This window comes from Aquarana catesbeiana, linkage group LG09 (genome assembly GCF_042186555.1).
Source record: "Aquarana catesbeiana isolate 2022-GZ linkage group LG09, ASM4218655v1, whole genome shotgun sequence".
NCBI lineage: Eukaryota > Metazoa > Chordata > Amphibia > Anura > Ranidae > Aquarana > Aquarana catesbeiana.
Window position 1 is genome coordinate 45,620,414 of NC_133332.1, and position 23,139 is coordinate 45,643,552.

The 23,139-nt window shown below is 44.6% G+C and overlaps 1 protein-coding gene across 2 annotated transcripts in view; it reads right to left on the minus strand.

Moving 5' to 3' along the window:
• The window catches only part of ATF6B (activating transcription factor 6 beta), a 77,245-nt gene extending 54,590 nt beyond the window's left edge, over positions 1 to 22,655 (minus strand). For both annotated transcript variants that reach the window (XM_073598412.1, XM_073598411.1), the window contains exons 1-5: positions 22,559 to 22,655; positions 20,006 to 20,116; positions 8,724 to 8,809; positions 8,571 to 8,646; positions 7,385 to 7,467 (exon numbers count right to left, since the gene is read on the minus strand). In XM_073598412.1, the coding sequence (XP_073454513.1) occupies positions 7,385 to 7,467; positions 8,571 to 8,646; positions 8,724 to 8,809; positions 20,006 to 20,081 (321 nt within the window). In that variant the 5' untranslated portion in view covers positions 20,082 to 20,116; positions 22,559 to 22,655. The remainder of the gene's footprint in view (positions 1 to 7,384; positions 7,468 to 8,570; positions 8,647 to 8,723; positions 8,810 to 20,005; positions 20,117 to 22,558) is intronic.
• Positions 22,656 to 23,139: the final 484 nt, after the last annotated feature.

Genomic DNA, 23,139 nt, shown 5'->3' on the forward strand with positions numbered 1-23,139 from the left:
TCTCTGCAGCCGCGCATCGGGACAATGTCTTACCGCCTGTGATTAGCACAGCGCAGTGCCGACTTCCTGGCAGGCTCTGCACGTGGGCTGTGCAAACACGCCAGAGCTTATCCTTAGTCCTAATGGACAAGCAACGAGCCTGCTTGAGTGCCCCTACTGCAAGAGTGCCGGCGAGGGACTCGAGAAGAGGAGGATTGGGGTTGCTCAGTGCAAAATTACTGCGCAGAGTAGGCAAGTATGACATGACATGTTTGTTATTTTTTTATTTTAAAAATGCTTTTAATAAAAAAAAAGCCTTCTGTGTCCAGGATCCACCCCAGCCCCCCAATACTTACTTGAGCCCTTTATCAATCCGGCGCTGTACTCAACAGTGGCTCCGTCTGCCCTCCTCACCAGGCAGATTGATAACAGTGGGAGTCATTGGCTCCTGCTGCTGTCAATCAAAACCTGTGACAAGGGAGTGGGGGGCAGGGCCAAGCCCCGCTGTCTGTGTCTATAGGTGCAGGCAGCGGGGCTTGGGATCAAGCCTGCATGAGTGGGAAGCAACTTCCTATGGGGGCACTCACCGGAGAGACAGAATTCGGAGCACCAACAGGGGGACCCCAAAAGAAGAGCAAGTCCATAGCACAGAGCATTTGAGTATAATAATGTATATTTTTTTTTAAATTAAGCTTTATTGTCACTTAAAAAACCCAAGTTGGTTATACGCTTGGCACATTTCCAGGGTCCCTAGAGACAGCAGTATGGCACAGTATGATCCCGTTGGGGGTGCCGGGGTGATGGGACCCTCTCCCTCCGGTCGGGTCTCTTGGTCAATTTCGGGATTTCCTTCACAGAAAAACGGTGGGCCGGGAGGTAACTCCCACTTAACATCAACTTCCCCAAAAGGAGATTGGTAATATAAATATTATATTGTCTGGTTTGTACTTTTTACACCATTTTAATTCACTGTATTATACCGACAAAGAATGTAACCCGCCTATCTTTTTGTACCACAAGTTCATTTCGATAGTATTATACTTTAAATGTTACTTTGTTTGTTCTATATTTTATGAAAATAAAATACTTGAAAATAAAAAAAACCCAAGTTGGTTTTCAGTTTGAAGTGTTATTTCCCACAATACATTTGTCAAAGAAAGTCTGCACCGACAAATCCTATGGACACAAAATGTAGAGCAGAGCCTGGTGAAATGAGTGTACATGCTAGGAGGTTGTGAACAGGTAGCATTACACTAACCATGTCTGTACTATCTGCCATTTGACTCATAGGATATGGATCTAGTGCACCTTTGTGGTTTTGTGTTCTCTTAAGAAATAGTTTAAATTTGGTTATACAATTTGGCTTTTTTTGTGGCTTATATCTATCACCTTGGATGAAAGGAGTGGAGTGCAGCAGTTCTTTTGTGGATGAATACCAACCCCTAAGTGGGTAAACCATACATGTGACCTTGTTAATATAATGACTACATAGTGAAGGTTCATCTTGAAGTGATTGTAAACCAATTTTTTTAATAATAAACATGTCATATTTACCTGCTCTGTGTAATGGTTTTTCAGAGAGAAGGCCTTATCCTCTCCTTCTAGGGTCCCCGCTGACGCTCCTGGCTCCTCCCACCTTCCTAGTGCACCCCATAGCAAGCCACTTGCTAAGGGGGCACTTGTGCCGGCTCGATCCTGAGCCGCGCAATGTGTTTCCATTGACACACAGAGGGTTACTTGGCCCTGCCCCACGCTCTGTGCCCAATGGCTGTAATTGACAGCAGCAGGAACCAATGGCTCCCACTGCTGCCTCCATGGCCAGTGAGGAAAGAGACAGTGGAGAGAGCCGCAGCTCTTGTGCACAGTGCTTAATTGAGATGGGGCTCAGGTAAGTATAGGGGGTGGGGGGGAGTTGGGAAGCAGCACACAGAAAATTTTTCACCTTAATGCAGAGAATGCATTAAGGTAAAATAAACCTTCTGCCTTTACAAAAAACTTTACAGTCCAGGTCCAATAAGTGTGAAGTGCATCTATTAAAGTAGAACTATAAGCAAAGCTTTTTTTTTTTTTTTTTTTTTTTTTTTTTAGATAGAGCAAGGGAGGGTTATAACCTCTGTACATTTCTTTCTGCCATTTGTGTCCCATTTCAGAGATTTCCCGTCACTTCCTGTCCCAAAGCCAAATAGGAAGTGAGAGGAAATCCCTGCAAATTAAGGGAATCCCTTGGGGACCCCCAGGTCACCAGAACTAGTGTCCCCATTGAAAAAAATGTCCTCTATTACTTTTCTGGGGACAACCCAAAATTTGTGATTTTTTTACTTTCAATGATAATGGTAAACAGGACAAATAGAGAGGATGAATCTCCCTAATGGGGTCACAGACAGCAATACAAACCTGACAGGTGTTCTAATCCCTCTCCACTCTATCCAATACTAAATAAAACGTTTTGCCTTCAGTTATACTTTAAGATGTGTGACTATAAAGGCGTAACTAATTACGTTAATTTTTCACTGCATGAGAGACTAGTTCCCATCACACTATGTGCTGCTTGTCACACTTTGGCCACATTACCTAGTAGGAGATTAGTGACACACTGGGTACGTTCATATTATTAGAAGAGTAGTGAGTGCCATGTGTATTTATAATACTGTTGTTTGATTATATAGTCATTTGGTCCAGGCAGCTATGATTTTTCTTTAAAGGGGTTGTAAAATCTCATGGTTTTTCCCCTAAATGCATTCTATGCATCAAGGTGAAAAACCTTCTGTGCTGCAGCTGCCCCCCAGAGCCCCCCTTTTTCTTACCTGAACCTGTCTGTTCCAGCGACGAGCAACAGCAGCTCCGTCCGCTGTCTTCGTCCTCATTGCATAGATTGATAGCAGCGGGAGCCATTGGCTGTCAATCAAATCCAGTGATACGAGAGAAGGGGGCGGGGCCGAATCCTGCTGTCTGTCAATGGACGCAGCAGTGGGACTCATGAGCGCGTCCTCATGGGTGCCCCCATGGAAAGCGGCTCTCCATGAGGGCACCCAAAGACGAGAAGGGGCTAGGAGCGATGCTGGGGCACCCCAGAAGAGGAGGATCGGGGCTACTCTGTGCTAAACCCTTGCACAGAGCAGGTAAGTATAACATGTTTGTTATTAAAAAAAAAAAAAAAAAAAAAAAAAACCCTTTACAATCACTTTAAACAGGTATAGCGTTTGGTTTTCACTAGTAATAAAAAGTAATGATAATTATACACAGTTCCATTCACAGTTGTGCGATTTGTCATGCAACTTTGGACATCAAAGTCACAAGACAAGTCGCACCCTATTCTTTTCAATGGCACCTGTTAACCAACTTAAAGTCACAACGACTTTGAAAAGGTACCCGTACTACTTTGGTGCAACTTTTGATGCGACTTTGCTCCAAAAAATTGAAAGTTGGTTCAAAAATCGCACCAAAAGGTGCTCCAAAGTCGCATTGGAAACCGTGCAACTTTGGAGACGCGCTAATGTGAATGGAGCCTAAAGTGACAACAACCAGTACCTAGGAGCCGATACGTTTCGCCACCATAGCCTCGCTGTGACTGGGACCATCAGTATTAGCACACAAGGTCACTCATGACTGATCCACAAACAATTGTATAATTGTATGTGTTTAGAACTAAAGGAAGGTTAGTTTGACACGGGAGCCGATCAGCGTCCGGGTGCATTACCAAAATGCTTATTAACCTTTTTATGACCAGCATCAGTTTGCGTTTGTTCACGTGATCATAACTCTATAACAAATTTGGCTTTCTAAATCATTTTTGGGTTATGCTGTTTTTATAAATTCCTCTTACATTGGATTGTAATGCAACTGTATTGTCTGCTTTCATTTTGTAAAGCGCTGTGCAAACTGCTGGCTCTATATAAATCCTGTTTAACCACTTCAATACCGGGCATTTTCACCCCTTCCTGCCCAGGCCAAATTTTCAGGTTTCAGTGCCGTCGCATTTTGAATGACAATTGCGTGGTCATGCAACACTGTACACCAATGAAATTTTTTTCCCCACAAACAGAGCTTTCTTTTGGTGGTATTTGATCACCTCTGCGGTTTTTATTCTTGCGCTATAAACAAAAGGAGAGTGACAAAAAAAGAAAAAACACAATATTTTTTACCTTTTGCTATAAAAAATATCCCAATTTTTTTTTAAAAAACAATTATTTTTCCCTCAGTTTAGGCTGATATGTATTCTTTTGCGTATTTTTGGTAAAAAAAAAAAAAAAATTGCAATAAGTGTATATTGATTGGTTTTCGCAAAAGTTATAGCGCATCTACAAAATAGGGGATAGATTTATGTAATTTTTATTAATTTTTTTTTTTTTTTTTTTACTAGTAATGTCAGCGATCTGTTTTATCGTGACTGTGTCATTGTGGCGGACACATCGGACACTTTTGACACTATTTTGGGACTATTTTTACAGCGATCAGTGCTATAAAAATGCACCGATTACTGTATAAATGTCACTCGCAGGGAAGGGGTTAACCATGTTACCTAGGGAGTGATTCTAACTGTAGGGGGAGGGGACTCACAAGGAGACACCACAGATTCACGTCCCAGGTCTGTTACCGGCAATCGCGGGTGGCCAGCGAACATCGGGGCCGCCGGGCACACGCACCAGCTCCTGAGTGACGTGGCAGCACGTGCGCGCTCCCCCTAGACGGCCGGGAAGCCCAGGACGTCATAGGACACCCAACCAGGATGGGAGATCACTCCTGCGGACGTCATTTGACAATAACCGGGATGTGAAGTGGTTATAAATTTAATGTCTATGTTTTTTATTATAGGCTGATAAATAGACACAAAAGAGAACCTGTCACTAAACCAAACAACATATTTTTATAGATAAATATAATAGTTACAGTGATTTGTGCATCCTATTTCTCCCTCTGTTCAAGGATTTAATAAAGTAATTTTATAGTTTGAGGCAGTAGAAAAAAAAAAGGGGGGGGGGCAGTTCTGGGTGTGTTGGATTTTTTTTTCCAGTTGCTGCTTCTTCCCCAGCCTAGTACTACATCACTTGTAATTGGCAGCTAAGGCTGTGTGCATAAAGCAAACATAGGGCACACTGGCCTACTACATTATCCTTAAAGTGATTGTAAAGGCACGTTTTTTTTTCTATAAAAATAACAAACATGTTCTACTTACCTGCTCTGTTTCAGTGGATATTCACAGAGCATCCCAAATCCTCCTCTTCTCGGGTCCCTCTTCTGTGATCCTGGCCCCTCCCTCCTGTTCAGTGCCCCCACAGCAAGCAGCTTGCTATGGGGGCACCCGAGCCGAGTCACAGGTCCCTGTGTCCATTCGGACATGGATCCACTCTCCCATTATTGGCTAGCTGACTTTGATTGACAGCAGTGGCAGCCAATGGCACCGTTGCTGTGTCTCAGCCAATCGGGAGGGAGAATCTCGGACGGCTGAGACACTTGTGGACATCACTGGACAGAGAAGGACCTCAGCTAAGTATTAGGGGGGCTGCTGCATGCAAAAGGCTTTTTATCGTAATGCATAGAAAGCATTAAGATAAAAAAAACCTTCTGCCTTTACAACTCCTTTAAAACATAGTATTTAATTTATAAAAATGGTAAGTATTATACTCACAAAGTGACAAATGTATAAAGGCTCATCACACAAAAAACAGCAACATCCAGCCCGCAATAAATCATTTCATATGGCAGGACACTTGGACATCCAACAGGCTAATGTGTTTCAAGGACTTGCCTCTTCCTCATAGCCAACAAGACTGGCTCCTATCTCATCCTTAAATAATAAAGTGCCATGGCTGCTAATGGCAGGGGGGGTTGTTTCCAGCTGTCCCATGGGCGGGAATTGACCCTCTCCTGCTCAAAAGTACTCAACATGATAAACAAACCAGTAGTATAAACTTATGAGGTGTCAAACATATAAAACATAAAAGATAGTGTATATATCATATAAAACATAAAAGACATACCCTAAGATCCACATGTGTCGGCCTCACACCCCCTTCAATAAGAGGGTGTTACTGTAAACTTTTTTGTATATTAGTGGGTCAATTGTCCCTTTTAACTTGAGCAATATATTTGCTCACCCATTTGTGCCTAGTACAAAAAAATTTAAAAAAAATAAAAAATTCTGGTATAATGGAGTTCATTCTTGCCTCTCGCTGGAAAGCACACCAGCGCCGCCGCGGTGGCCCACTGTGCGTTCCAGCAAGTAGAGGCTGTCTAGCCTACTGCTGCTAGGGCTGTCTCCTGATGCGTTCCAGCATGGAGCGCATGAGAGCTTACTGGAACCACTTGGTTCGAGGATTGGGGCCAGTGGTCGGAGGTGGAAGCAACACTTCCAACTGTGTGTATGAGGCTAGTACGGCCTGGGCGGAGACCTACTGCAATCCAGCATGGACCGCACAGCAGCCCACAGTCTCACTGCATGAGGCCAGAGGCCTCTAGTGGCCAGAAGAGTGTCCGCACCCGCTGTGCCAATCTTTTTAGAGACACAGTCGGATTAAGAGCTGAGGCTCTATGCAGGAGAACGATTCCCAGTCACAATCTCTGTAAATGTAGACCAAAAGCTGAGGATGTGATCAGGAGCAATTTTCCCACCCATAGCTTCAGGCAAAGTAAAACAGCTGAGCTTGTATATCAGCTACCAAACACAGACTCAGAAAATGTAAACCAAGAGAACTGAGAGTGTAATGGCGGCTGCTCTCTGCACAAAGCCTCAGGCAAAGCATCAATGACTGCTGAGGCCCAGGGCAGGACAACTGCTCCATTACAGTCTCAGCAAATGTAAACAAAGAACTTAAGCTTGCCATAGATGAATCAAAATTTCAAATCTATCAATGGCTGTCACAATACAATGACACAGTGGGGAGGATTCCCACATCCACATCAAATGTGTAGATGGATGAATTGGGTTAGCTTTGTTCGGATCTCCGGCCAGTTAGTCGCTTGAGCCTCCTGGTGGGACGGGAGACCCAGGCGGAGCGGCAGGAGGGGGGTCCCCCCCCCCCACTGTTTGTAAGAGCAGCTGCTTAGCCGCATCGGTTATCAGTACAAGAAAGCTGACCGTCTGCTCTAAAGAACGGTACCGGGTGATGCTTGCAGCTGCAGGCATCACCCCTGTACTACCCCTTAAAGCAATATCTGTAATATCGGTATGTTTCTGACCGATACCAATACTTTGAAAAATTTGAATATCGGTCCCGGATAATCGGGCGCTCCGATAATCGGTGGACCCCTAGGAAGTATATCACCTTATTCACCTTCTGCCTGGGCAAAACAAGCAGCTAACCCTTGCAGTGGTGAGGAGGACCACTGCACAGAGGTTTTTGTTTTGCCCTTTGTTTCAGCTTTAGATATACAGGGTTGACATGTAGCAGGCCCGGGTTGTACTCACTGTGTATAGGCCATCGCAGGAGGATGAGGAGTCACATGATGATGAAGAAAAAGGAGAAGCTGGTTCTGCCTTTACTAAAAGATCTAAAGAGACAGAAATCAGATAATGACATGTCAATACTGCCATCATTGTGGTCACATATTTGTATGTTAGTTGGAAACATTCTCATGCCTATCTTCTGCCCTGACGCAAATATGTTCAAGTTGAAAAAGTAATACAAGGGCAGGAAGCTGATAAAAAGATAGATTTCAAGATTTATACTAATTGTAATTCAAATTCCATTCAACTGTATTCCCATAATGTGGATGAAGAGAAACTATGTTTATTAAAAATATGTATTCTTACGTGTTATATAGATTTGTACCCTGGTTGTCAGCCTACCAATGTTAAATTGCCACAACTGCAAATGCTATTGTATACTTTCTTATTTTTTTTTAAATAAAATTCAGTAAAAATGAAATCTCCATTCAATTTTTTTTTCTGATGAATTCATAACTGGATTAAATGGTGTTTTTATTGCATGCCTGAAGTTTACACTGGTATCAATAGGTGAACTAAATGTGTGCTTGTTTTAACTAGGGGTGGGGTTAAAGAACCCCTCTCAGGAATATAAGACATGGGAGCTGGAGATCATTCAACTCAGAAGACTAAGGACATCTTGTGGCAGAAAAGAGGTACTGCAGGAGGGTAACAAAAAAGGAAGTAAATATTGCAGTGAGAGTCTCTTTGTATTTATTTTTTAATTTAAAAGGGGACCTAAAAAATATCCCAGAGTTTGGCTGCAAAACAAAGTAGTACAACGGGGAGTGATATCTGTACAACAAAGTTACATAAACCTCAGACTTTTAAATCTCACTACAGGTTATGGATTTTACATGTACGCCTGTGAGCATCTCTTTCACAAAGAGGTTGATTTACTAAAAATGGAGAGTGCAAAATCAGGTGTAGTTCTGCATAAAAACCAATCAGCTTCCAAATTTTATTGCCAAAGCTTAAATAAACAAGCTGAAGTTAGAAGCCGATTGGCTACCATGTACAGCTGCACCAAATTCTGAGTGCTCCAGTTTTAGTAAATCTCCCCCATAATGTTTGAGGTCATACATTCTGCCCTTTATTAAAACATGACCTTGTCCCACCATGATCTCCCCTAAGTGGAGTCTAAATGGTATTGCATAACTAATTTCACCTGACAAGTTCACACTGTGGTTCTCATCCAGCGAGGAGGACACAGAACATGACTCCACATCCATCTGGTTGTCATACTGAGGAGACAGAAGATGTGATATAGACAAGAACAACAGCAAAACGCCTTTCAGAACATGATAGAACTGCTACATACCAAGTGCAGGGGGAAGGAATTAAACCCGGACTGAAACAGCTCCCCATAGTCATCCGACACATCTCCATAACTGTATAAGCCTGTGTCTGTGGGGAAAAAGAATTTACATATTATACAATAATCGGTTTATCACATATTTCACAATATGGGTAAAAAAAAATGCATCTTCTGCCAGCTGCAGGTGATTTCTAGGATTGCACCTTACCAAATTCCATCTGCAGAGTGACGGTAACCACTTCCAGCTCTTAGGTCGTACCTGTAGCTGCAGCAGCCATGATCTTGGTATCAATCTTCACAGCCAGCAACCAGCTTTCAGGTAAAAGTCATCAGAGCAGCTCAACAGCCGCTCAATCACTTTTACAGGGCTGGGAAAGCTGCTGAAAACAGAAGAAGATGGAAATCTGTTCCTCCCATTCCTCTGTGATAAATGATCTCAGAAGCAAAGAGAAATTAGTCACTTTGGGTTTTGGCTTTTTATTTACTGCCAATTACTGGCAAGGCAAGCATCTGCTGAAACAAATCTCAGTTTGATCAGAGAGGGCAAAGGGGGGGGGGGGGGATCTCTCAAGAAAGAATACCTGTCACTGTCCCAGATATCACAAAGGATGTTGTTCATCCCTTGTGATAGCAATAAATGCTAACATTGCTGCGCTTCCCCATTTACTTGAATGTGTAGTGTTCAGATGGACTTCCTGATCACTACATGTCAGGTGAACTTCGACGGGCATGTAAAATTCCCTATCCACTGCCTATTGCAGCTTATGGGGGGGGGGGGGGGGGGGGGAGAGGACACAGCTCAACATTGCAATTTTCCCACCCCTAAAGTGTTACTAAACCCAGGACCCTACGTTCACTATATCTGGTCTCCCACAGTACACAGAACATGGAAATGCAATTATTTTAGTAAACTGTTAGATACCTTTTCTCATCAGCAGTATATAGCAGTCTTGTGACTTCTATAAGTGTCTGGCTAAAGCTTGTATGAGGAGTTTTCATTCTCCTCTGACCGTCCTTTGCAGAACCCCTGACTCTATCTGGTCAGTGCAGATGCACCCTCCCCAAAAAAAAAAAAAATCTCAGGCAATACAATCAAACTGAGCATGTGCAGCCTGACTCCAAAGGCTGTCTTATCAGAAGATGGATTGGGGACAGTTGAAGAAAAGGAGGATCAGAGAAGGCAGGATCAAACAGCTTTTTTATATAATACGCAGGATTAACCCCTTAGGTTTCACAGTGAGTATAACAAATATGCTTTCCTGCATATACAGACTGATTTTACTGTTGTGGGTTTAGTTACACTTTAAGTGTACATTAAAATGTCTTCTGTTTTTAAAAAATGATCCTTATTTTTGAAGCTGCTTATACTGTGGTCTCCCCTTCTCCAATCTGCCTAGAAGCAGTGCATCTGATGGAAGTACACCTTTTCTTCCTCTCTGAGAGTGCTGAGCTCAGCCGCTGCTCTGACAGAGAGCAGACTTGTGGTCAGACCTCCTGCTATCTAGGGGAATAGGAGTCCACAGTAAAAGCGTTTTTAAAAGTAAGAGAGTTTATTGCTTTCAGTGAGTGCTCCTGTCTGGTACACTTGCAGTATGATGAAAATGAATTGACACTTTAACCGCTTAAGGACTGCCCCATGTACATTTACTGCGGCAGGACGGCCCTTAAGCGCAAAATCACACACCTGGACGCGATTTCTTTCTATGGCTCTGGAGCAAAGAGCAGTGGGAGCAAATCAGCGGGTCCAGAAACCCGGCGATCATTCCAAGACGTAAACAAGGCAGATTGCCGTCCTGCTAGTAAGGAAGACAAAGATCCTGTGTTTCAGCTAAGCAGGAACACAGATCTGTGTCTTCCTACAGTAAAACCATCCCCCACACAGTTAGCAAGCACTCCCAGGGAACACATTTAACCCTTTGATCGCCCCTGATGTTAACCCCTTCCCTGCCAGTGTCTGTAGTATAGTGACAGTGCATTTTTTTAAGCACTGATCACAGTATTGGTGTCACTGGTCCCCAAAAAGTGTCACTTTGTGTCAGATTTGTCCACCGCAATGTCGCAGTTCGGCTAAAATTTGCTGATCGCCGCCATTACTAGTAAAAAAAAAAAAAAAAATTCCATAAATCTATCCCATAGTTTGTAGACACTATGACTTTTGCGCAAACCAATCAATACACGCTTATTGGGATTTTTTTTACCAATAATACATAGCAGAATACATATTGGCCTAAATTGATGAAGAAATTAGATTTTTTACATTTTTTATTGGATATGCTTTCTAGGAGAAAGTAAAAATATTGTTTTTTTTCCAATGGTGATCAAATACCACCAAAAGAAAGTTCTATTTATGGGAAAAAAAGGACATCAATTTTATTTGGGTAAAGTGTCTCACGACCGCACAATTGTCAGTTAAAGCAGCATAGTGCTGTATCGCAAAAAATGGCCTGGTCAGGAAAGGGGTAAACCATCTGGAGCTGAAGTGGTTAAAGAGGAAGATGTGCTCCAAAAAGTCAGGCAGAGGGCAATTAACTTGCCACCAGCCCGTGATCTCCCTGTAGCTGGATTTTCCCCATTACTTACCGTATTTATCGGCGTATAACGCGCTCCCCAAGTTTAGGAGGGAATTTTGAGGAAAAAAAATTTTTAAGGAGAAGAACTTACATTTAAATGCCCATCAATGCAGCCTTATCAGTGTCCATCTGCATGCTTGTCCAGTGTCATTTGAAGCCTTATCGGTGTCCATCTGCAGCCTTGCAGCCTTGTCAGTGTCCATCTGCAGGCCTTGTCACTGACATTTGCAGCCTTGCCCAGGCTGCAATTAAACTGCAGTGACTTGTCAGTGTCACTGCCGTTTGAAAGTGGCGCCGCCGGCATCAAGATACACAGTGCCGGTCCTCGGCTCTTCTCGGCTCCTCTCGTAGTCCTGCCCAGTCCCGCCCTATGATGGACATAACACAGGTCCAATGGCAGGACTGGGCGTGACTGTGAGCGGAGCCGAGTGCCGCCCATATACATACATAGCCGAGTGTACTCGGCTAGGCTCGGATAGCTCCGCTCACAGTCAAGCCCAGTCCCTGTGTTATGTCCATCATAGGGCGGGACTGGGCGTGACTGTGAGCGGAACTAGCCGAGCCTAGCCGAGTACACTCGGCTATGTATGTATATCAGCGGCCGGCGCTTGCTCCGCTCACAATCAGCGGGGGATCGGCGTATAACACGCACCCGCAATTTCCCCCTCATTTTAAGGGGAAAAAAGTGCGTGTTATACGCCGATAAATACGGTACTTATCATGCTTTATTCTGCACTGTGTCTCTGGGTGGAGGGGTGTCATCTGACTAGCAGTCAGAGGCAGCAGCACCTTAGATCTCACACTGCAGATATAAAGCTACAAGGCTACAAGGCTACAGAACAGGAGTGCCTCAGCACACTCACATACAAGGAAGTGCACTGATATTTTTCAAGAGGAATTCCAGACAAAAGGTCAATTTTTCCACAGAATTACTTAGACACATTTAACATTTTCAGGGCCACGTTAATATTTTTCTTATGGGTTTTTTTTGTAGAAACAAAAGTTATTTTCACTGTCATATTACTCAATTATATGGATCTGTCTTATCTTCTTCCTCTAGACTCACACACCTCCCAGTCTGTCCTCAGCACAGCATCAAAAGAAAGCAAAAAAGAAAGCAAAAAGGACTTATTGATTATAGCAGACCGTTACACACACATATATATATATATAGATTTTATTATTACAGGAACCTAAATAGCGCCATCAATTTTGCAGAGCTTTACATATAATATATATACCTTTTGTACACCTTCTCCTCCCTCCAGACTGTAAACCAGGGGTGTCCAAACTTTTTTCAAAGAGGGCCAGATTTGATGAATAGAACATGCTTGAGGGCCGACCATTTTGCCTGACATTCTTAAACCATTAAAATTTGGTCTAAGTGTGTCCATCCGAGCGCTAACACACGGCCCAACAAGAATTCTCTTGCCTTTGTGCTGTGTGTGGTGATTAGATGAGCTCGGGCGTGTTATTTGGATATACCGGATTTAATCGGCTTATAACACACTCCTTCACTTTAAAAAGGAAGTTTCAGGAAAAAAAATCTTAAATTTTAAATAAAGAACTGTGAAGCAAAATAAGGGTCAGTGCCCATCATTGCAGCCTAATCAGTGCCTATCTGCAGCCCCCACTCCATTGCCATGAATGCAGCCCCCACCGTATTGCCATGAATGCAGCCCCCACCGTATTGCCATGAATGCAGCCCCCACCGTATTGCCATGAATGCAGCCCCCACCGTATTGCCATGAATGCAGCCCCCACCGTATTGCCATGAATGCAGCCCCCACCGTATTGCCATGAATGCAGCCCCCACCGTATTGCCATGAATGCAGCCCCCACCGTATTGCCATGAATGCAGCCCCCACCGTATTGCCATGAATGCAGCCCCCACCGTATTGCCATGAATGCAGCCCCCACCACATTGCCATGAATACGGCAGCCCCCACCACATTGACATGAATGCAGACTCACCATTGCCGTCAGTGCAGCCTGATTCATGTCCATCTGCAGCCTTGGAGGAGACAGGGAGGGGGCGGGACGAGCGCCAACAGATACACAGAAGAAACTCCTGTTTACACGGCGGCCTCTTTAATTGAAAGTCCCGCCTCCTATGATGGACAAAACAATAGTCCAATGGCAGCGCAGGAGACGGGACTTCCTTTTACACAGGACGCCGTGTAAACAGGAAATTCTCCTGTATCCTGTACGGCACTTGTCCCGCCCCCTCCAAGGCAGCCAGCATATCTATCTTTTGTGGCCCCCGGCGCTCGGGGACTCGTTGGGGGCCACAAAAGATATATATGTCAAAATTACCAGGCGGGCCGTCCGAAACTGGACCGCGGGCCGCGATTGGCCCGCGGGCCGGACTTTGGACATGCCTGCTGCAAACTCTATGAGCAGGGCCCTCCAATTCCTACTGTATACTACTGAACTGTATTGTAATTGTACTGTCCCCCTCTACATTGTAAAGCGCTGCGTAAACTGTTGGCGCTATATAAATCCTGTATAATAATATTAATAATAATTCACAACATATGCAATTGTGTAAAAGGAGGTAGAAAGGAGTAATAATAAATAAAGTGGAAAAAGGTCCACCCTCCTCAATAAGACATTTTGCTTTCTTTACAAAATAAATGAGATAGAGAGATAAAGCAAATTTATAGTTTCAAAAAAAAAAAAAAAAAAAAAAGTTATAATATATATATATATCCCAGGAGGCTCCAGGGCTATCTCCAGCACATGTGCCATGACACATCACCAGGAGGGAACCAGCTGCAAGAAGCTGAAAAAGACAGCCGGCTCCTGATGACATAAAAAATAAAGGTGGCGGAACATGACCGGGTGTGCAGCACAGGAGTGGTGGATTACAGCACAGCAACACTGGATTTGCTGGGTGTGTGAGACATTCATTGAGGACAACCCTAATGAAAATAGTAAGGCCTCCTTCACATGGATTCCAGCGACAAGAATAAGCAGATTCTTGCAGCTGGAATAACAGGTGCTTGCAAATAGGGGGGAGGCACAGCCTGTATTGTCAGGCTGACGGCCGCCATAGCTGTCCACATGTAGTCACACCGGGCACCTGTCCCTAACTGCAGGTAACTGCTTGCTGTGCAACTATATGCAAACAGTGACAGCTGCTATCGCCCTGTTGAAACTTTATGCAGGCTGGTGGTCGTCACTATTCACATGCACCTGTAATTCCAGACGCAGGAATCCACTGACTCTTGCTGCTGGAATCTGGTATTTGCAGCTAAATGTGAAGCAGGCCTGAGAGGGGATTGAAATAAAAAAATTGCAAATGGGGTAAGGTTCCACTTTACCACTTGCCTACTGGGCACTTTTACCCCCTTCCTGCCCAGGACAATTTTCAACTTTGAATGATAATTGCGCGGTCATGCAACACTGTACCAAAATGAAATTTTTATCATTTTTTTCACACAAATAGCTTTCTTTTTGTGTTATTTAATCACTACTGGGTTTTTTTATTTTTTGCTAAACAAGGGAAAAAAGACAGAAAATTTTGAAAAAAAAAAAAAAAAAATTTAATTTTTCTCCTTCACTGATATGCACTGATGAGTTGGGCTGGGAGATTTTCTTAAAAAAAAAATCTTCGATTCTCTTAAAAAAACTCGATTCACGATTCGAATCAAGTTTTTTTTTATTTGGAAACCGCGCCGGTCCCGAGGCGCTGCGGGCATGAGCTTTTAGGCGAGGCCGCGGCTTCGGCCTAGTCCGCTAGGCCGAAGCCGCGGCCTCACCTAAAAACTCCTTGGCCGCAGCTCTTCAGGCCCGGCGCGGTGTCCGCGCCGGTCCGGAGGCGGTGCGGGCATGAGTTTTTAGGCGAGCGTTCAAAAATCAATTTAAATCTTGAATCGAGTTGAGAGGTCAAATCGATTCAAAATTTAAGCAAATCGATTTTTTTAGATTTTTTTTTTTTTTTTTCACCGCGCCGGTCCCGAGGCGCTGCGAGCATGAGTTTTTAGGCGAGGCCGCGGCTTCGGCCTAGTCCGCGGCGACGGCCGGACGCCGCGGCCTCGCCTAAAAACTCATGCTCGCAGCGCCTCGGGACCGGCGCGGTGAAAAAAAAAAAAAAAAAAAATCTAAAAAAATCGATTTGCTTAAATTTTGAATCGATTTGACCTCTCAACTCGATTCAAGATTTAAATTGATTTTTTTCCCAGCCCTACTGATGAGGCTGCGCTGAAGGGTACTGATAAGTGGCACTAATTGGCAGCACTGGTGGGCCCTTTACCCCAATCTGTGATCAGCTGAGTCCGAAGTCACAGGCAGTGTGATCACAGGAGGACATCTATGTACAACCTCCCAGCAAAGTAAGCCTGCGCTGTAGCTGTCTTTTGGCTATAGCACGAGCAAAAAAAAAACGGGTAAAGGAGATGAGGTACTAAAAAGAAAAACATATATACTAACCTCTTTGCTGCAGCTGTTCCCCGCCAGCTCTAAGACTGAGAACTGAGCGTTCACATGACTGCTGATCACTCAGTTCTTGGTCTTCTCGAAGCGGAGAGTTGTGACTGTCAATCACCGCTCCACATTCTGCCTGGATCGCCAGGCTGGAGAGGGGCGAGCACAGCTGGCCTCAGCTCTCAACTGCGAGCTGAGACCCGGTGCCAGCTGTCAATTACACAGCTGGGTGGATACCGACAATATGGTCCAGAGCCTGGAGCCACTCTGTGACGTCAGCTGACAGCGCTGTCGGCTGATTCTGGGTTACAAGAAAAAAGCAATGGCCACAGTTCTCTTTTGAAGTGATTGTAAAGTCTAGTTTTTTGTTTTTCTTAAATAACAAACATGTTATACTTACCTGCTCTGTTGCAGTGGATTTGCACAGAGCAGCCCGGATCCTCCTCTTCTCGGGTCCCTCTTCGCTGCTCCTGGCCCCTCCCTCCTGTTGAGTGCCCCCACAGCAAACAGCTTTCTCTTGGGGCACCCAAGCCACGCTGCAGCTCTGTGTGTCCATTCAGACACAGAGCTGCTGTTCAGCCCCACCCCCTCTCTTTCCTGATTGGCTAACTGACTTTGATTGACGGCCATGGGAGCCAATGGCGCCGCTGCTGCGTCTCAGCCAATCAGGAGGGAGACCCCCGGACAGCCGAGGGACTTGTGGACATCACTAGATAGAGATGGGGCTCAAGTAACTATTAGGGGGTGCTGGGGAGGCTGCTACACACAGAAGGCTTTTTATCTTAATGCATAGAATACATTAAGATAAAAAACCTTCTGCCTTTACGACCACTTTAATGTGTCTGAAGGAAGAACAGTCAGACACCTTCTAGAGAGCAGACAATCATTCTCTCAAACATCAGCCTCCAGGACAGGTTTGCACGTAGGCAGTTGCTGTAAATTGTCTGACGCCATTCTTTGGATTGTTTTATAGGTGAGGCCTATCACTGAACTACAGCAATGACAGTTTTTATGGTCTTGGAGCTTTTTCGATAACTGGCTTCTCTGACAGGAAATCCTTTTCTGTCATCATGTAAATAGATAAAACCCATTTACAATTCTGCTGACCACCAATACTCATGGCACAAATAATAACCTGCTGATCAGCATACACAATTATGTTTATACAGCAAGTATTACGGAAAGTAACCTGTCAGAGTATAATGGGAGAGAATGCAGAGAAAACCAACAAGTCCTCCATAGTGGTGAGGAGGAAGTAATCATGTCATAAATCTAAAAACAACACAGGCTTAGTTCCTCATTCCTCATACAGAGCACACATGGCCTGACCTAACAAGCTGCAGAAGGAAGTAAAGAAAACTGATCATGAAAAAAAAAAAAAAAAAAAAAAAAAAAAAAGAAGAGGCTGCCATCGCTCACCCCTCCTCATGAAAATGCTGCTTCCCTGGTGGCCAAACCAATTCCTTCGGTACAATACTTTTAGTCGGTGGTCCAGAACAATTATTATGGCTCTCACTCTAGCGTTCGCAGTGATACCTGTGTGGTGCGAACACCGTTTACATATGGGTGCGCGACTTACGTTCGCTTCTGCGCACGAGCAAGGAAGGATGGGGGCACTTTCATTTTTTGTTTTACTTATTTTATTTTTTACTTATCATTTTTACACTGTCCCTTAAATAATATTTTTTTTTTATCACTTTTATTCCTATTACAAGGAATGTAAACATCCCTTGTAATAGAAATAAGGGCGACGGGTCCTCTTTACCATTAAAAGCAAAAATGTTGATCTTTTCGTTTCAGAAAAAAAAAATAGTTTACATACACGCTGGATTGGTAGTGACATCATGATGTCACTCCAGTACTCCAAGGTCATGGAGGCAATAAAAGCGAATCTACTCTTTGATCGCCTCTGTGATCAGCCGGTGGCACTGTTGGATCGTTTCTCAGCCCGAGAGACACCAGCTACCAAAATCCCCCCCACCCCCGCTTCTGAAAGCATTTCAGAGGCTCATGAGCCACATGAAACATTTTTTTAAGGGTAAGCCAGCCGCCGGCTGAAAAAAATTTTTAAAAAATAAGGATGGCTAAGGATGAGCTCCGGTGTGTTCGCACACTCCACGTGGCGTGCCCGCCAGGAAGTCGGCACAGCGCTGATCACAGGCAGTAAGACATTTCCCGATCTCTGCAGCCGCACATCAGGAAATGTCTCACTGCCTGTGATTAGCGCTGCGCCGTGCCGACTTCCTGGCGGGCTCTGCACGTGGAGTGTGCGAACACGCCGGAGCTCATCCTTAGTTACGGCTGATGGCTTCAGCCATAATCCCGGTGAACCAATGTTCCTCAACTCCAGTACCCTCACAAGGTCATGTTTTCAGGATTTCCCACAGATGAAATGGCTGTGGTAATTACTAAGGCAGTGAAATCGATCAAATCACCTGTGCAAAAAAATGGGGAGCCTGAAAATATGACCTGCTGGGGGTACTTGAATTGAGAAACATTGCGGTAAACCACTTGCAAACTGCAATGTATATATATGTATTGTGGTCGGTGAGTGGTTATTGACTCGAAGGAATGATACAAGTTATTCAGCACAGCAGCCAGACAAGAAGCATTTTCAAGAGGTCAAAAATGAAGAGAACGTATGGATGACCGCATTCACTGGAGAACCACCTTCATTCGAAAATGTTATCAAAACAGGTAAAAACCATCATAAGATACACAACAGAGGTGTGAGGTAACCCATTTCACACTGTGTTAGTGCTTACTCCCAACAATACTAGACCCCATATCTCTAATGAGTAGAGATGAGCTTAGGCATCCTCAAAACTATTCCATCTAAACTAAAAGTTGGCCATAGATGGTGCGATTTTCTTAGTTGCAGGGAAGAGAACACACACATACCAGTCAAGAGAATACAGTGATTATTGCTAGCAGCTATAGTCGCATGCCAAATCCGACAGGCTGGTTGCACCCAAGTTATGTCGGCCTCCCCATACATGGGACAAATCCCGTCTGGTTCCTGCCAAGCTGGCTGAGATTTGAACCTGGCTTCACACATAAAACACACCATAAGCTCTGTAAAAGCGTGGTAAAATTGCCACAAAATCGCGTGCGTTTTTTTGGCATCATTATCGGCACCTTTTTTCTACTGGCAAAATGCCAAAAGCATCATTTTTGGCAGATATGTTTCAGCCACCCAAATTTCGGTGCATCTCTACCAAAAAAACATATAATATGAGGTCAAACCTAAAAAACATTCAATTTGTAAGCAATCAGGCAGACCCTTACACTATATAGTTGAAGGTTAATGTAAAAGAAATTGAATTAAAAAATTGCATACTATATGGCTAGCTTTAGTACTCTGGATTAAGACAAGTACACACTATAGAGGGATATGCTTTGTTCGCATTTCATGTCTAAGGATTAAAGTTTTACTAAACCCACAACAGTAAAATCTGTCTGTATATGCAGTATAGCATGCTTGTTATACTCACTGTGGAACTTAAGGGGTTAATCCTCTGCATTGTGTAAAAAGGCTGTTTTATCCTGTATGCACAGATCCTCCCTCTCCTGCACTGTCTATCTTGGGAAGGCCAGCTATCACAGACAGGGTAACCGACCTGCACATGCTCAGTTGTGTCTTTTATGCTGGAGAGAACATTTCCTTGTTCTCAGAGATAGCCAGGTCACATGATATTGACATCACACATGTGGGCATGTATCTCCTCCTACCTGAACTCTCAGCACTGGAGAAATTCTGCAGTTTATCATGTAACCATGGTATACAGATCATCCAAAAAGCTATATAGTGGCAGTATAGTATATAGTGGAGTTTTAATTTAAAAAGAAGATTTATAAGCTGTGGGCACTTTCATATTACTGGGTTTAGTAACACTTTAAAGCTGCTCCCACCTCCATTCTAACTCCCCTGTAGAAGGAAGATGTTTATACTTACCTATTCTCATGAAATTCTCTTCCAATCATATGATGGGCTCTCAGCGGCCGGCTTCAGTGTAGAGAAGAGACAGCTGACAATAGATTCCCCATAGTAAGTCTATGGGTGACATGGCTGCCCAGGCATTGCAACCATTTTCAGAGATCTCTCCCCTAAAGCCAGCCACTGGGAGCTGATCACATGACCAGACCGGAGCACAATGAGAATAGGTAAATGTAAGCCTCTCTCCTCTACAAGGGAATTAGAATAGGAATTATAAAGGGGGAGGGAGCAGGTTTAAGATCAGACAGGTGTAGCCCCGGACTTCCACTTTAATGAATAAGCTCACGTACCCCAATCCTCGCTGGTCAGCAGGTTATCCGCACAGAACTTGGTGTCCAGGTCGTTGAGCAGAAGCTCAGTAGCCATTGTGAGAGTCTCTGGTGAACTCTGACCTCTGTCACCTGTAATAGGAAACAGCAAAATGAGGAGTAGAAGGATATGAAGAAGGGCACAGCAGAGGGATGGGGAGGAGGGACTAATGGAAACTCATAAGACAAAAATAAAAGCTGACACAGTTGATTGTCTGCAAGAAGCCTAATGTCTGCTTCCCGTGCTGATCCTCAGGCTTCAAAACAAGTTGGGATTAAGTGTGTTGCCGTGGTGACAGTGCACTTTACGCCCCAGGTGCGGTGCGGTATACGCTGTACGGCTGCAGACGTGCATGGGTCCCATTACCTCCTAATGACAGCACCATGCGGTTTGTTGCAACACAATTTTAAAAAATTCTGTCTGCTGTAAAAAATTAAAGTGCTTGTAAAGCCTTTAAGGTTTTTCACCTTCATGCATTCTATGCTGCAGCTCCCCTCCCCTCTTTTTCTTACCTGAGCCCGATCCGATCCAGCGATGCGCTTGCGAGCAGCAACTCCAGCCACTGTCTTCCTCCTCATTGGACAGACTGATAGCAACAGGAGCCATTAGCTTCCGCTGCTGACAATCAAAAGCTGTGATGCGGGAGGTGGCGGGGCTGAGTCCCGCCGGCTGTGTCAATAGATGCAGCAGCGGGACTTGGGAGAGCGAGGGGTGGAAGATGGCTTTCCATTGGGGGGGACACCTGATGACGAGGAGAGGCTTGGAGCACCAGCGGGGGGGACCCCAGAAGAGGATCGGGGCTGCTCTGTGCAAAACTTTAACACAGAGTAGTAAAAGAACCGTTACCGCGATTTTTTTTTCCCAGTTGCGATCTTGACAAAAGTGTTTCACAATTCTTACTATGCAAAGAATTCTCTCTGCTCTTCTGAAGCCACAGCCCTCAAAAGAAAGGAAGAAAGAAAACAGGCAGTCTACCAAGAATCACAACATTCTTTATCAGTGGAACTGAAGTATAAACATTGTAACAATTTGTCAATGGAATAGACTTTGGTGTGTAAATGAAGAAAGTTTAAACACTAAACCTCTTTCTGACATTTGTTGGTTTCAAGTTAAAATCATTTTTTTTTGCTAGAAAATTACTTAGAACCCCCAAATATTATATATATATTTTAGTAGAGACCCTAGAGAATAAAATGATGGTTGTTGCAATATTTTATGTCACACTGTATTTGCACAGCGATCTTTGAGATGCAATTTTTTGGGGAAAAAAATACTTTAATGAATTAAAAAAACTAACCAGTAAAGTTAGCCCAATTTTTTTGTATAACGTGAAAGATTTTACGTTGCGAGAATCTTGAAAGAATCGTGATCTTTTTATTCTAAGCAAAAAAAATCGTGATTCTCATTTTGGCCAGAATCGTGTAGCTCTACGGAGTAGGTAAATATAACACGATAAATATATATATATTTTTTAAAGTGAGGGTTTACAACCCCTTTAATGGGTTGCCAGGAATGCACACAAAACAAAACGCACACACTCTTGGACGCACCTATACAATGTGAACACGACCTTCAGGCCCGCTCAGAGCACTTGTGTTTCCCGCACCCCACACAAACACGATGCACTGGTAAGGCGCACACTGGTCTTATTATTCATTAATGGCGCCCCAAATGCGTCCACCAAACTGTGCACATTTGCAGCCTCCACAACGTTTGGTATCGTGGTGTCATGTGGGTTTGTTTAAAAAAAAAAAAAAATTGCATCTGCCGCACTTTTTTGACAGTGCATTGAAATGAAGGTTTGTTGGGATCATGCAAAAAAAGGCCCTTGTTATGGTGCGAACCGGCCCCCCGAGGGTTCATTCATGTCATAGACCGTATAATGATCGCGCACTGTAATGAGCGGCGCTAGCTATTTTTTTTTTTTACTTTATTGAGGTGTCACAAAATGACACTTCATTCAGTTCAATGCACCGCAGGGCGTTCTGACGCCGCTGCTAAAAACGTAGAGAGGACGCATTTTTTTTTTTTTTATGCAATGCACATGTGGGGATCATTCGCCGCGCTGCAACAGCTCTCGTCACCCCTCTGAGGAGCGATCCGCCGTGGATGAGCTTTTCGGAGGGCGTTAGAACAAGGAGCTAATCCTGACATTATTTATTCCATGATCTGTGTAAATACTGTTTTGCGGCGCAGCGAGACAACGGGGTATCATTTTGACAGCAGCATGTGTAGAGCCATGAGCAGACGGATGATGTCATCAGTCACAGCCAGGTAAGAAGTGATGACATCACAGAACTTGTCAGGGAACACATGGGACCATTCTAGAATCTCCATGACAACACTCAGGAGCTGCCCCTGCGCACTGACCACACCAGGCCCGGAAGCCCCTGAGGGGCAGGATGCGCCCGCTCCCAGTTCTGGGGTCACCTGAGTGACGTCACCCCGCACACACAGCGGCGACGTCAACCGGAACACAGCGGAGGGTATAGGGAGATGGGGGTGGGGAGGGGTAAGCAAGCGCGTTTAATCACCGGAGAAGAAGAACCGGGTCCTCCAGTGCCAGGAAGAGACTGCAGGCTCCGTCCTAGGTGTGACAACACTGTGCGAACCCCTCAACCAATCAGAAACAACTCCCTCAACGCGGCCGCCAATAGCGGGCGGCAATGGATGTCCCGCCCACTACATCCAGGATGCTTATATGTAAGGGGAGGGAGTTGTAAGGGTCTCCTCCAATGAGCGGCGCCTGCGAGCTTGCTTGTCAGTAGATTTCACCAATCAGCCGCGGTCAAGGGGGTTTTCCCAATAGTAGGCGTGTGATTGGGCAGTAAAGGAGAGTCATCTTTCAACGATTGGACCGTGATGCTTTGCGACTGGCGCATGCGCGGTGTTCTACCGGTGTTCTGCCATATAGTGTCCTCGTATCAGATAGTGTCCGCCTCGTACTGCGCAGGCGCAGCGCCTGCGCAGTACGGAGGAGCAGGAGATGCCGAAAATGCCCGAAGTTGATCAGCTGACCATCAGCTGTACACGGCGCTCGGGCACCTGTTAGCGATGGCAGTGTAAGAGGGCCCCTCGCGGGCTCGCTTCGCTCGCCACGCTTCGGGCACGGCCT